We start from the raw sequence: 13,608 nt of genomic DNA, 5'->3' as shown, positions 1-13,608 counted from the left end.
TTTCCTCTGAAGTGAAGAGCTGAAACGTAGCCGTGGAACAGGGAGGGGAAGTGGGCCGCCCGATGGAGAGAGAGATGGCTGATGCGCCATCCCTCTGAAATGCTCCTGCTGGGCCGGCGTGGCGGCATCTTCTGGTGACCCGACCCCTTGGCACCAGTGACCACTTGACAGCGTCACTCAGAGCACATGGTTCTGCCAGGCCTCCCAGTGCGTGTGCATGTGCGTGTGTGTGTGTGTGTCCCCGCACAGCACCAAGCAAAGGCCAAGACCACCAGAGCCGAGGCCCCGCGCAGGGCCCCCCTCGCACCCCTGACCCCCAGCGCAGGGCCTCGGCGTGGCTGCTCCCTCGCCAGCTCTTGCAGGCTCTGTCACCGGCCTGCCCAGCACCCTACTTCAGACAGCACCCCCGACCCTCGCACTCTGCCCTGCACTGTTGTTCTTCACGGCAGACGGTCCCGGAGGCTCTGCCTTTTATCTGGACTCACCTGTGGCCTCGCTTCACTGCGGTGCGAGCTCCACCGCAGCAGGTGCTGCTGATTCTGGTCCGTTTTCCACTGGCCGTGGACCTAGAATAGGGCCTGGCACAAAAGCAGGCTCAGTAAACGTTAACTGACCGAACAAAACAGTGTCTGTCCAGCTCCATTCTACCGGCACCTGAGCTCACACCGCTGGGTTTCAAGGTCCGCGTTGCTGGTTACATGATGCTCTAGGCATGCAGCGAGGTCTGTTTAAAACATGTCTCTGGACAGGCATTTCAGAGGGTGGGCGGGGCCCGGGGGAGCTGGGAGGGAGTGACTAGCGTGCAGGAATGCATCACCCATGGACACAGACAGTGGTGAGGCCTGGGAGGGACAGGTGCGGGGTGGAGAAGGTTAATGGGGAAAAGAAAATCAACAAAGGGGACATCTGTCATACTTTCAACAGTAAAGACAATTTAAAAATAAAATAGAATTAAGTAAAATGAAATAAAGAGAAAAGCACAAAGAAACTTTATTTTTTAATATATTTTTATTGATTTCAGAGAGGAAGGGAAAGGGAGAGAAAGACAAACATCAGTGATAAGAGAAGAATCATCTATTGACTGCCTCCTGCACTCCCCCCCATCCCCCACAGCCCCCCCTGGGAGATCGAGCCTGCAACCCAGGCATTTGGGAATTGAACTGCGACTTCCAGGTTCAGATATCAGTGCTCATCCACTGAGCCGCACCAGCTGGGCCAAAGAACCTTTTCATATGTTTATATGGAAATGTGGCCAAAATGCATTGCTAAATAAAAAAGAAACATAAGTGAGTGTACCATGCCACCATTTCTATAAAGAAATGGAAAATGAGTAAGCACAGCTACAGTTGATGTGTGTGTAAAAATGTCCAGAATGCACAAGCCAAAACTGGGCTTCCTGCTGGGGAGGGCAGGGATTGCCACTGTGCCTCCATAAAAGCGTTACCATTTGTACCAGGGAAATGCAATAGCTGCTCAGAAAGTGGTTTTTTAAAGCCTAGCATTATAAACTTATAGTGCAGAATGAAGTACTATACAAAAACTTCTAAAAAGAAAACAATTACTCCATGATGAGTTAATTCATGAATATATAACTAGAGCCATTTACAATAACACAATCGTATATCACTCCTAAATGTTTAGCCAGGTATTACAATATGAATAGTTTGCATTGCAAGTGGAGCAAAAATACATCAGTAAAACGTTTCCTAGGTAAAATGCTCAAGAATGTTACTGATTCCAAAAGTTTGCTGAAGTGGAAAATAAGATGTTTATACATCAAACATTTTAACTTAAAATATTGCAAATACACAAACGTTCCCAAGCTGCAGACTCCTGTGAGTCCACTAACTTGAATTTCATCTTAGATTTTCTGCATGAGCCACAAAACATGCCCATGATTTTAGCTCTGTTTCTTTAAGATGGACACCTCAGTCCTCCTAACCGTTACAGCCTTCCCTCTGAAACTTCTACAGTCAGTCACTTGCTTTCTTTAACAGAAACTTGGGGGTGATTTTCCTTTGAGACGTTCCAGAGCCTTCAACTTCGTTCTCACAGAAACACAGCTTTCTTCCCAGTTTGTTTTCCGTCAGCCTCGGTAACGTTTAATTAGATTACTTAATTACAGTAATGTGTGAAGCCGGCAGAAACAGACCCGTTTGGGACGGACGCGGCGTCTCCTGGGGGTGGCAGGCTGTGCAGCAATGAGCAGGGTGTGAGCGGTGTGGCGTTGGCTCTGAGACCGGGGAGCCATGGGCTGGTGCTGGGGAAGGCCACCGTGTCCAAAGGAACTGTCCTCCTCAGGGCGGGATTAGGGGACTGGGCTGTGTGTGTGCTCTGAAGACATCTGTGTACAATACACTTCACATCTTTAAAAAGGAGAACAGCCTGCACCCAACATCGGCAGCTTCTCTCGGTCTCTGCAGGACGCGCCGGCGAGGCAGAACTGGAGGGAGGGGGAAGGGAGGGGAGGGGACCAGGGCCCTGTGGGGCAGTGAACCCCACCCCTGAAGAGGAGAGGCCGCGCAGGCGGCTGCTGCACACCCCTCTGTGGTCAGGCAGCCCAGCAGCAGGGCCCGGCTCTGGCTGCAGGCATGCCCACAGGCCCCTGGAGAGAGATGTGCCTGAGACAGTGGCCAGTGACAGCCCTGGCCAGGGAGGCCTGTGGCTGGAGAGCTGCGCAGCCCCCGTGGGGGAGGAGGCCCTGTCAGGGCCGCTGGGGTCACAGGCCGCGCAGCCACAGCTCTCCTGCGTGTGGCAGCTGCATGCGGACGTCGGCACCAGCAAACCAAATCGACCTGCAGCCCACCGCCCACCCTCGCAGGGACCCGATGCCGGGAACGGGGACGGCCTCCCGCTCGGCCTAATGAAGCCAGGCCTCACCGCGGTCCAGCGGCCAGCCGCCGGCCTCACTGTCTCAGGGAAACGAATTACTCGGGTCCCCAGACACATGCAGATCGAATGAGGAGACCTCAGATCTGCAGCTGCTGCCGCACACTCTCCTCCCAGCCCACAGGATTAAAGGGACTTCAAACAGCCCGGGTTCCAATTAAGCCGGGGCCCCCCCAGGGAGGCCGAGTCTTCTCCTGATTAACAAGAGGCGCTCTTTGAACCGTGGGAGCTAAATAAAGCTCGTGGAGCCTTTCAGACAAATGCCATAATTTCCTCCCCCTGCTCCTCACTCACTGGAAAAGCTGATCTTTTGAAAGCTTTCAACATTCGAAAGGGCATCTGGCTAACGGCTCCGAGCACAACTTCAGCCAGGAGCTCGGGCCTGGAGCAGCGAGCAGAGGGCGGGGTGCCCGTGGACAAAGCGGCCAGCTGCCAGGATGTGAGGGGCGCGTCCACTGCAGAGGGGGGCCGAGGCTGAGCTGGGAGGGTGGAAGCAGACCCCACCCGCAGACGCTGAGGGCCTGTGCCAGGCTCAGGAGGCCTGGGCACAGAGGTCTGATGGGGTTGTAGCTGGGCAGGGATGCTGGCCTTGGGAACAGCACGTCAGCGCAGGCTTCCAGGCAGCGGGCCAGGCTGTAGGCGCTGGGCTGTAGCTCACGTGGCCTAAGGCCCACGCCAGCACAGGACACGAAACAGCCTGCCCAGTCCCTCAAGGTGGGAGGTTGCCAAGGAGTCGACCTGGCTTGTGAGCCGAGGGGGTGGGCGGTCAGGCTCATGGCCCCCAGCCTCACTGCAGCCTCACAGGTGTGTCCCCCCCACCTGCTCTTGGCCAGGCCTGTCCCTGTTCGAGATAGGGAAACCCTTGGATCGTAAATGAGCACTCCACTCCCACCCCGTCCGCCTGCCAGGATTCCTCCGGCAGAGGCCGCAGGCTGCCGAGCAGCACACGGCGCAGGACGGGCGCATCCGGCTTCTGGGGAAACTCCGAAGGGCGAGGGGACGCGGGGACATGCCCTCACCCTGGCGTCTCCCGGCCGCTCAGCACCACGGCAGAGCAGCAGGCCTGCGGGGGAGCGGGCAGGCGGCCCTGAGCCTGGGCCCTCCACCCTCAGTGATGGTGACAGCGCTCCCCCCCAGGATTCTGTTTCCTGTGGAGGCGTGAGCAGTGGGAGAAGCCGCTGGAGGCGGTTCTGCGTGGACGGTGGTGGCGGCAGGACAGGACACTGCCGCACCTGCTGGTTGGTTTTTCTTCTCTTTATAAATGTCTCATTGTTAGAGGACCGGCTTAGAGTTGAGTTTCGGTGCTCAAGCAGAGTGACTTTGAAACGTTTGAGTCTCAGTTTCCACGTTTGTGAACGATAAACAACAGGGCTGCTGCGGGCATTCCCTGCTGTAACTGCCGCCGTGAAGGTTAGAGCCCAGTGCGGGCTGCTGTGCTGCTGCAGCTGCTGTGCTGGCGCGGGCTCCGAGGAGGGGCGGGCGGGGGGGGGCCGGCGGTGCTTCTGCGCTTCAGACCTCATTGCGTGTCCTGCACACGGGCCCGTGCTTACAGGCGAAGTGAAGCCCCTCTCCCCAGGTGGCGCGGGCAGGGCGGCCGTGGTTAGAGGCCAGGCGGGGGCAGCGCCTGGGGTGGAACGCATCCCCGGTGGAGTCATCGCCTGGCACAGTCCCCTCCAGGACCGGTGCTGAGTGTGTTCTGACCCGCAGGTCCCCGGAAGACCTCTCCCGGTTCGTCGTGGAGCTGCAGCAGCGGGAGCTGGCCCTGAAGGACAGGAACGGCTCCATCACCAGCAGGTAGGCCTGGGCGTCGGCAGGGACAGCTGTGCACGCTTCACTGTCCAGTTGGCTTTGGCCTGAGTGAGCGGGAGCTGGGTGCACGGTGCCTCGTGTCTGCCCGACTCAGCTGAAGTGGGGCAGCGCTGTCATCCATCACATGCCAGTCACTGCTGGCTCCCCTGTGGGCTGGCTCCCTGGTGGGCTGACCACCCAACGGGCTGGCTCCCTGGTGGGCTGGCCACCCAATAGGCTGGCTTACCTGTGGACTGGCTCCCCGGTGGGCTGACCACCCAACGGGCTGGCTCCCCTGTGGGCTGGCCACCCAATGGGCTGGCTCCCCTGTGGGCTGGCCACCCAATGGGCTGGCTCCCGGGGCACGGGGTCTGAGCAGGGCTGGGCGGGATTAGGAATGTGGGCTCTGGTGCAGAGCTGGGTCCTGGGGTCAGGCGTGTGTGTGTGTGCCTGTGTGGCCTGTGCACTTCAGGGAAGGTCCACGGAGACCTGTGTCTGAGCACAGCTGCACCCAGCAGGGAGGTTTATGTCCTTCCCGACAGGGCCTGGGGTGGCGCTCTCCTCCTGTCGCCCCGTGTTCCAGCACCATCCTCCCGCCTCCGACACCCGGCCGTTCCCTTAGGTTCCCCACGAACTCCCAAGTCAGCGCAGACCCCGAAGGCACTGGGGCTGCCCCTTCAACTCCGGTCACAAGCATCGGGTCCCAAGGTGACCCGCAGTTCTGTCTGCCGACAGATTCAGGGGTTCCCTCGTCCCCCCATTTAACAATTTGCTAAGCGACTCAGAGCTCAGAAGTGCTGACATCTGATGGCCGGTTTCCCGGGAGGTTGAAGGCTGCAGCCAGAGCTCGGGCGGGAGGTGCTGGGCCGGGATGGGGCAGATGCCCGAGGCTCAGAGCCCCGCCCCCCAGTTCTGTGAGGTTCTCAGGTCTGCTGCTTGGCTATGCTCTGGCTGGTGGGGATGGACTCAGCCTCCCCCTCGCCCCTCTGGGGTCAGGGGTGACGAGCCCGAGAGCCTGCTGCCTCCCTCGGCGCTGGGGCTCCGGGCGGCATGGGGACCTTCTCTGAGGGGCAGTGCCCGTGCTGGCGTGTTCTTGGCATCGCCAGGTGGCAGTGGTGATTCTGTTTGTCTGGAGCTTAGGCTGCGCTCTCACTACCGAGGAGTGGGGGAGGCCCGGCCATGTCCCGGGGTCTGTGTGAGTGGCCCTCTCCCAGTTGCTGAGCCCAGCAGGGCCAGGCGGCACCCAGATGCCGGAGGGTCGGCCCTGCTCCGCGTCCGGGGGTTTCTCGCTGCGCCTGATTGCAGCCGAGGCCGTGAGTCTCCTTTCCCAGCCTCGGCCCACCCCCGGCTGCTGGGCCCTTGGGCGTTCATCAGCCTCTCCCGGCCTCGCCTGTCACTGTGACGGAGCTGACAGCTGGCACCGGTGTCGGGAGAGTTCAGTCAGAATCTGCGTGCCGCGCTGGGCCTGCTGCCGGCACAGCAGGCCTTGTTAGCGCTAACGAGCACCGCGATGGCCGCGGCCGTTTCTGAGTGGCTGGGAGGCTGAGCTGGGCCCGCGGCGGTGCGCACTCAGTGAGCGGCTGGGGCTGGAAGACTGGCGGAGGTAGAACTGGGAAAGAAAGGGGGCGAGGAAAGAGCAGGGGCGAGGCGTTGGTGAGGCTGGGCAGTGGGGTCTCCTCTGCTGTCGGGAGCGCAGGGCTGGTCAGGACGACGTTGAGCCCGTTGCAGTCAGGTGAGCGAGCCCAGGCCGGGGTGCCAGTGGCTCATGTCCTGGCAGGTGGCGAGGATGCCCTGGAGAGGGCTGCTGCCCACACACAGCAGGGGAGGGTGGGGCCGCGCCTGCTGACCCTGACCTGGGCACTGGGTGCTGCGGGCGGAGGCCCGGCTCCCCGACTGCCAGCAGAAGTGACTTCCTCTGATTTGGGTTCTCTTCTGACCTCGTGCCCGCACCCTGTCCCCCTCAGTGGGACGGAGCTGCCTGGGTCTGGACTGTGTGCGCTCACCATTGGGCTCCTGTCAGCCCGCCCTCCTGCTCGGCCCCACAGAGGCCACATTCCAGGCAGAGGCCGCCCTGGCCCTGCCACCACCGCTGCCCCACCCTGCTGTGTGTGGGCCATGGGGCTGCAGTGTGTGCTCCCTCCTCACAGCTGTGGACGCTCTGTCCCCAGTGCCCATGACTGTGCCCTCTTCCAGCGCTTACAGCTTTCCTTCAGACAGTCAGAACCGGTGTCGCTGTTTCCGCTCTGACTCTGTGCCGCCGCCTCGCGGAGCTGCCCGAGGGAACCCGCGAGCGGAAATGCATTGGCCATCTCCTGCCCAGCCCCTGTGCTCCGCCCCTCCGTGAGAGCACAGCCGCACTTGGGTTTAAAGCCCCGGCACCTGCCCGCAGGCCCCTGCAGCCCCTCTCACCCGGGTTCCCTCTTCTGTTCGGGGCCTCCAGCTGGGCCCGTCCCGACATGGCACACACCTGCCGGGCCGGCTCCCCTGGCAGCCCCTCTCCCCCAGATCCCGCTGAGCTTGGGTTCCTCAATGGCCTCTGCCACTCCACACGCAGGCTCCCCGGATCACGTGCTGTGCCGTCAGGCTCCTCCGTTTGGTGCTACTTGTCTCCATAGGCTGGGGATGGCACTCACCGTGGTTCTGGCCACTCGGCGCTCAGTACGTGGTGCGTGCGTGCGTGTCTGCTGGGCATGAGAGACCCCCGGCTCTGGTAGCAGGCGTGACCCGGCTCCTCACTCGCTGCCTCTTCCTCCCACCCCCAGTTAAACCACAGGAGATGATTCTGGCTCCAGCGTGCACCCACATCCAATGCTGGTCTTTCCCCCGCTGGTTGGCATCTTTTCTCCAGTTCCGGGCTGCTCCCACTGCTCACTCTGCTTCCACCTTTGTCCCCAGGCTGGCCTCTGCCCAGCATCGTCTGCACCTGGGTCCCTGTCACAGGGCGGCCATGTCACCTGGGTGCCCAGAACGTTCTGGGATCTGTCTTACTCGCATTCAGCGGTGACAACAGTCACCCCCGGCGTCAGGACTGGGGCAGCGGGTGGCCTCAGGGTGCCTGGAGGAGGGCCCGGTGCCTCCATCCTCCTCCGGGTGTTCCTTCCTCAGCCCTCAGCTGTTCCCTGTGCCCAGTGCGCAGCAGGGGAGGCGGTGGAGGAGGAGTTGGCACCTTTGGTTGCCTGCCGGCTGCCTGGCACCCATCCCCTGGCTCCTGCACCCATGCCGTCCTTGGCTGCGCCTCACGCTGCGGCAGGCCCAGGCTCGGAGCCGTGCGCACAGCGTCCCGCCAGAGTGAACTTTGCTGTTTTGCTTTAGACCCAAGTGATGCGTTACCTGACTTCCCAGCTGCCGGCCGGGCTGACGGGCCACACTGCAGCCGGGCTCCCTGGCGCGTCCCTCTGAGCAGGCGGCTCAGCCAGGTTCCTGCTCTGGAAGGCACGTGGTCTGCGTGTGGTTATGTAAACCCGGTGCAGTGCCTGCGGCGTGCGGGGCGGCGTGTGGGGCCGGGCTGGCGTGGCACATGCACACGCACATGCACGTGGACGAGCACGCGCTCACACCAGCAGGAGCACTGGAAAGCAAAGGGGTTTGTGGCCACAACGCCGATTGGGGAGCAGTCTGGAAGAAGTCCCTCTCCGTGAGATCTGCCAGAACTGACCACAGAACAGAAGCAGGGATGCCCTGGTGACTGAGCGAGACACCGCCAGAGGGGCTGCCTGCCTGAGGCCCGCCCTGCCTGCGGGGCCGGCTGCGTCTGTCCGGCAGGATGCCCGTGGTCACCTTTGCTTGTCTAGGGGCCCAGGCTTCTTGGGCGTCAGGGATAGTCGCCCTCCCTCCTCCACGGCAGGGAGCACCTGCAGGCGGCGCCCGAGGCCACCAGGGGCCAGCCTTTCTGGTGAGGTCTGCGGGAGGTGTGGGGCTGAGCCAGCGAGGGCCAGGCTCAGTGGCCAGGGGAGTGACTCTGCCGCCTGCTTGGGCCTGCCCTTCACGCTGGTTCTCCAGCCTCCTTCCTTCTTGCTGGCACTTCAGTTGGAAAAAGTCCCTAGCAGCCCTGTGGAGGCTGTGGCAGACGGAGGAACCGGGCCTGTTGGTCTGCCTGCAGTGCCATGTTTGGACGGAAGGTGGAGCCACAGCCCTGGAAGCCGCTCTGCTCACTCCGCAGGCCTCCTGCGGGGCCTCCCAGGGGAGTGCTATTGCCAAGCCTGTCCGTTTGGTGGCCCGTGGGGGTGGGTGGGGCATGAGGGCAGGGCCCGAAGCAGCTGGGATGAGTGGTCTCTCTCAGGTGCTTCCCTGGCAGTTGCTCTCCCCACCCCTCCTTTCCCTCCCCTCTCCTCCCCTCACTTGCCCTCCCCTCCCCTGCTGGGCAGCGCTTCTCCGGGGCACGTGCCGAGCGGAAGCCAGGACGAGCGGGCACTCCGGCGTGCAGCTCCCCCGGTGGGCAGGGGCTGTTGGCTCCTCCCCACCGTGTGGTCCGAGTGGCCACGGAGCCCCATGCCTGCCCCAGTCACACGAAGCCCCGCTGCCCTTGGACGTGAGCCTGGTCAGCAGGCTGGGGAGGGTGTCTCAGGCCCCTGCTGGGCGTCGGGGCCTGGGGAGCAGGGAGGCCCCGGGCTCCGGCTCCTGCTCTGTCCCAGGGAGAGGCGCCTGGCCACTCCTCGCGCCCGGAAGCTCCGAAGCCCTGGGCTCGGGGAGCGCGGCGCGCTCTGGGAGAAGCCCGGCTCTGCGGGGTGGGGTGGGGCCTGAGCCTCGTGCCAGGGGGCCTCACTTTCTGGTCCCGCCACGGCCGGCCCACTGCCAGCTGAGGTCTTCGGCTGACCTCTGACCCTGTGCTCGAGGCTCTGGAGTCTACTTACCGTCACCTGGACACAGCCCCACCCTCGCTGGCTCGTGGCCTGGCCGGCTGAGGAGAGGCGAGCTCGCTCCCGGGCCCCTCACCTCTGTGAGGGCCGGAGTGGGGTGTCGGAGGGGCACTGGCCGAGGCACTGGGTTGGTCTCTGGGCTCCAGGTGGCTGAGGTGGCGGCAGCTCCTGGGCGGCCTCCAGGGCAAGGCGGCTGCAGGCTGAAGCTGCCGGCTCCTCCACATGCCACCAGCCAGCCCGGCTCCTCCAGCAAAGGAGCTGCCATTCATATTTCACACCCAGACTGCTTTCCTGCATGCTTCATTTCCATATTTAAAGTGGCATTTGCATATTCATGGGCCTTTTAAATAAGTTTTTATTGTTAAGGGATGTGGAAGTGGATAAAATGTGAAGCTTCCCTTTTAGTCAAGCACTGGGGGAAAAACTCATCCCCCAAGTGAAATCAGGCTCTGAGCGGTTAGCTCTGAGCAGTTGCTGTAGGACAGTTACTCCGGGAGCCAGCGTGTCCTGGGTGCCCAGTCTGCAGCATGCCCGGAGGCCTGCCACTCTTGGGGTTTCTCCTGGTGGGGACCCTGTGCACTGGGGACCATGTCCCCACTTCCTTTGTGACGGCAGGACTCCCGTGTGTGGGAGGTGGCTGGGTCCGTCCCCGTCCCCAGGTGCCTCCTGTGGGAGAATCCAGGCTGTCTCCAGGCGTTTGCTGGACTCGCTCCCTCCTTCCTCTTTGGTCACTGTACCGCCCCCCTTTGGCCCTGCACACGCAGCAGCTTGGTCCAGGGACAGCCCACCCGGCCAGGCAGTGGCCGGCGGGGCCGTGGTCCATGGCGCGGCCAGGTGTGCCAGGGCAGGGCGACTGCAGCCCCAGGGCACAGGCGTGGAGCAGAGCCCAGATGCTAGAGCAGCAGCCGGGGAAGCCCGAGGAGCCCGGAGACAGGCTGGGGAAGAGCTGCTCAGGGCTCGCACTGGGTGGGGGGTCAGCCCTGCAGGCGGAGCTGCTGATCGGGAGGCTGTGCAGAGCTCACACAGCGTCTTCGTTTCGAAGAGCCTTTCTGAAGCACTGAAACCTTGGAAGCATAGGAGGCAGCGGGAGAAGCTGGAAAGGTTACGTGGCAGAAAACACGGTGAAGAAGTCAAGTTGTATAGTCTTTCCTGCTTTAGTAATCTTTAAATATTTCTTCAAAAATGTTTTTGTTTATTTCAGAGAGAGGAAGAGGGAGGGAGATAGAAACATCAGTGATGAGAGAGAATCACGGACCGGCAGCCTCCTGCACGCCCCCTACTGGACATCGAGTCCAAACCCGGGCATGTGGCCTGACCAGGAATCCAACTGTGACCTCCTGGTTCATGGGTTGACACTCAACCACTGAGCCACACAGGCCAGGTTCTTTAACTATTTTACTGTGCATTTGTGCCCACCCTTCCGTCGTTGCCACCCGGGCACCTCTGCACGGCTCTGCTTCCTGAGGGCCCGAGTGACGGTGCTCTGGGGGCTGGCAGCCGCCCTCAGGGAGCCGCCCGCCCTGCGTGGGTGGCCGGCCTTCATGGAAGATGACAGCTGCCGGGTGCGGGGGGCAGCAGACGTGGGCCTGGCAGACCTTCGCGTGGCCATGACTTCCAGATACAGCACCCAAAGCATAGCCTGTGAGAGAAAAGGTTGGTCAGCTGCACTCGTGACGATGCTGAGCTGTTGCTCTGTGAGGAGACCACGGGGAGAGTGGCCAGGCCCGCCCCGAGCTGGGGAAGGACTGCCCACCTCACAGAGAACTCCGGGAACGCAGTAAGAAGGTGCCTGAGCCGTTAAACGGGGAGAAGACCGAACAGGCCCCTCGCCCGGAAGGCGCCTGGGTGGCCTGTAAGTACACGCGACCACACTCCTCACCGTGTCAGTGGGGAGCGCACACGAGAGCACGGCGAGGCCCACTGCCCGCCGCTCCGCACGCCGCTGCGCACGGCCAGCACCGGTGCCGGTGAGGACGCGGGGCGGTGGGGCCCCTCGCTGCCGGAGGGATGCAGAGGGACAGCCACTCTGGGTGACAGCAGGCCAGCTTCTTACAACCAGACATCCTCTCACCATTTGACTCCTAATTACGTTCCGTGATATTTACCCCAAAGATGCGAAAGCTCACGTCCACACAAACGCGCACAGATGCCTCTCAGCTCCGTTCGTGTCACCAGCACTGGAAATACCAGGTAGACAGACGGTGGTCCCGCAGACCGGGGACGCTGCTCGGCACCAAAGAGCCATGAGCTGTCAGCATGAGAAGACACGAGGGGCCGCAGGCACGTGTCTGAGTGACGGAAGCCCGTCTGCACAGCTGCGGAGTGCAAGTCCAAGTCCAGGGGTTCTGGGGGAGGCCAGAGCGTGGGGAGAGGCCGCGGCTGCCGGTGAGGGAGGGTGCGCAGGCAGAGCACACGGGCGAGCTCAGGCCTTGGCTACGCTCTGGATGGCACAGGCATGGTGCACCCTGACATCACACGTGTGCGTATTGGAGAGCCCACAGGGCAAACAGTGGACCTTCTGTGAACGAGGGATTCAGTAGTGATGTGCCAGTGTGGCCCGCTAACTGGCGATGGACCCCCTGACGCAGGCTGCTAATGGCAGTGAGCGCTGGGAGGTGCCTGTCCTCTGCGAAACCAGCCCGCCCGGTGCGAGGGGCCTAGAGGAAGCTCTCCCGCCTCAGACCAGGCACATGCACGTGGCGTGTCTGCTCTGCAGCCTGCGCGCTCCTGCCACGCACACAGGAGGGGCGGGCTGCCGGAGCCAGGCCCAGCCCCTCTGGATGTTGGCCTGGGCACACTTCCTCCCCAGCTCCGTGAGGGCCCCTCGCCTGGTGTCCTGGGGCTCATCCGGCTGGGGTGTCAGGTGCGTGGCCAGCCCCTGAGGCCTGTTTCCGTGGGAGGCGGGTGCTGATGGGGAAGTGGGGTTGGCATCAGAGATAAAGGAGCCCCGAGGAGGAAGGGGACAGGCGGGACACACCTGGCTGCTGGCTGGCTCCGTGAGCAAGCTGTGCAGACCCTGGGGCAGGCCCGGGGGAAGATGGGGGAGCTTTGGACTTGAAGTTGGCTTTCTCTCCTCTCTGTTTAGCAGTCTATCTGTTCGCCTGCCCTGTTGGGAGCCGTGGACCGCAGTGTTCTCTCATCCTGTGCTCCGCTGGTTTTATTGTCTTCTCATATTTTCTTCCCATAAATGTAACAGGTTTTATTGTGTTTAGACTGCTTTTAATATAGCCTCTTGTAAAAGCCAGGGGAGCCCAGGATTCTGCCTTGGCAGCCTCCGAGCACGGTCCTTCCCGGTGTAGCATCTGGGCCAGGGCTGCATGGAACGTTCCCAGAATCCCTGACCCGCTGGCCCAGATGAGCTGGTGGGGCCGGCCAAGCCCTCACCCTTTCAGAAGCTCCCAGTGCCGGGGCGTAGGACACACCTGTGCTGGCTCATGTGGGAGAACCCGGGGTCCTGGGGGCGAGGGGACCGGCTCCCAGCACGCCTTGCACCTGGGCCGAGATTGTGGGCTTCCCAGGCCCCTCTCCGGGGTGTCCGTGCATCTGGGTTAGCTCGAGTGTTCTCAGTCCCGTGGATGGGCCGTGTCTGAGGGCGGCCACCCCTGCCTGAGGCGGGGTGAGAGGGAGGAGCCCCCAGCCGGGGCTGCAGTGGGGGCTGTGACGCTGCCCGAGCAGGTGCCGCCCAGGGCATGTCCCACGTGAGCTGCTCCTGAAGGACGTTTTGTGCAGTTTTGTGATTTAATGTCTTGTGTGTGTGTGTGTGTGTGTGTGTGTGTCACTTACTCCGTAGTCTACCTTCGTTCCAATCACAGAACACCCCCGCAAGTTAGACTGTGCTGCTGCGGCAGGCCCGTGCCCTCGAGGCGCCGGACGCACCCGCTGGCCGCCGCGTTGGCAGTGTCTGCCGGCAGCTCGGGGCTCCTGGCTGTGTCTGGGCCGCGACGTGGTCAGCCCGGTGGAGCTTGCGTCCAGCCCCACATACCAGATGCCCGCTGGGGAAAGGTCACAGCTCCGGTCAGGGGACTCGGGAGGGGGCACGTGTCTGGTGGGCCGGGCCTGGCATTGGGCCTCCCTC

The 13,608-nt window shown here is 62.3% G+C and overlaps 1 protein-coding gene across 6 annotated transcripts in view; it reads left to right on the top strand.

Annotated features, from left to right (window-relative positions):
• Positions 1–13,608, top strand: part of MAD1L1 (mitotic arrest deficient 1 like 1) — a 112,079-nt gene that overhangs the window by 34,324 nt on the left and 64,147 nt on the right. For 5 of the 6 annotated variants that reach the window (XM_036423856.2, XM_045576926.1, XM_045576924.1 and 2 more), the window contains one exon: positions 4,597–4,683. The exons of the other annotated variant lie outside the window; for it this stretch is intronic. Coding sequence is in view for 4 of the 5 variants with exons in the window: in XM_045576926.1 (XP_045432882.1) it covers positions 4,597–4,683 (87 nt within the window). In the remaining variant the exon portion in view is untranslated. The remainder of the gene's footprint in view (positions 1–4,596; positions 4,684–13,608) is intronic. 6 annotated transcript variants of the gene reach the window in all.

The sequence above is a fragment of the Pipistrellus kuhlii genome, unplaced genomic scaffold, assembly GCF_014108245.1.
Source record: "Pipistrellus kuhlii isolate mPipKuh1 unplaced genomic scaffold, mPipKuh1.p scaffold_m20_p_8, whole genome shotgun sequence".
Classification (NCBI taxonomy): domain Eukaryota; kingdom Metazoa; phylum Chordata; class Mammalia; order Chiroptera; family Vespertilionidae; genus Pipistrellus; species Pipistrellus kuhlii.
Note: the sequence above shows the minus strand (reverse complement) of the source record. Positions and strands in the feature narration are given on the sequence as shown.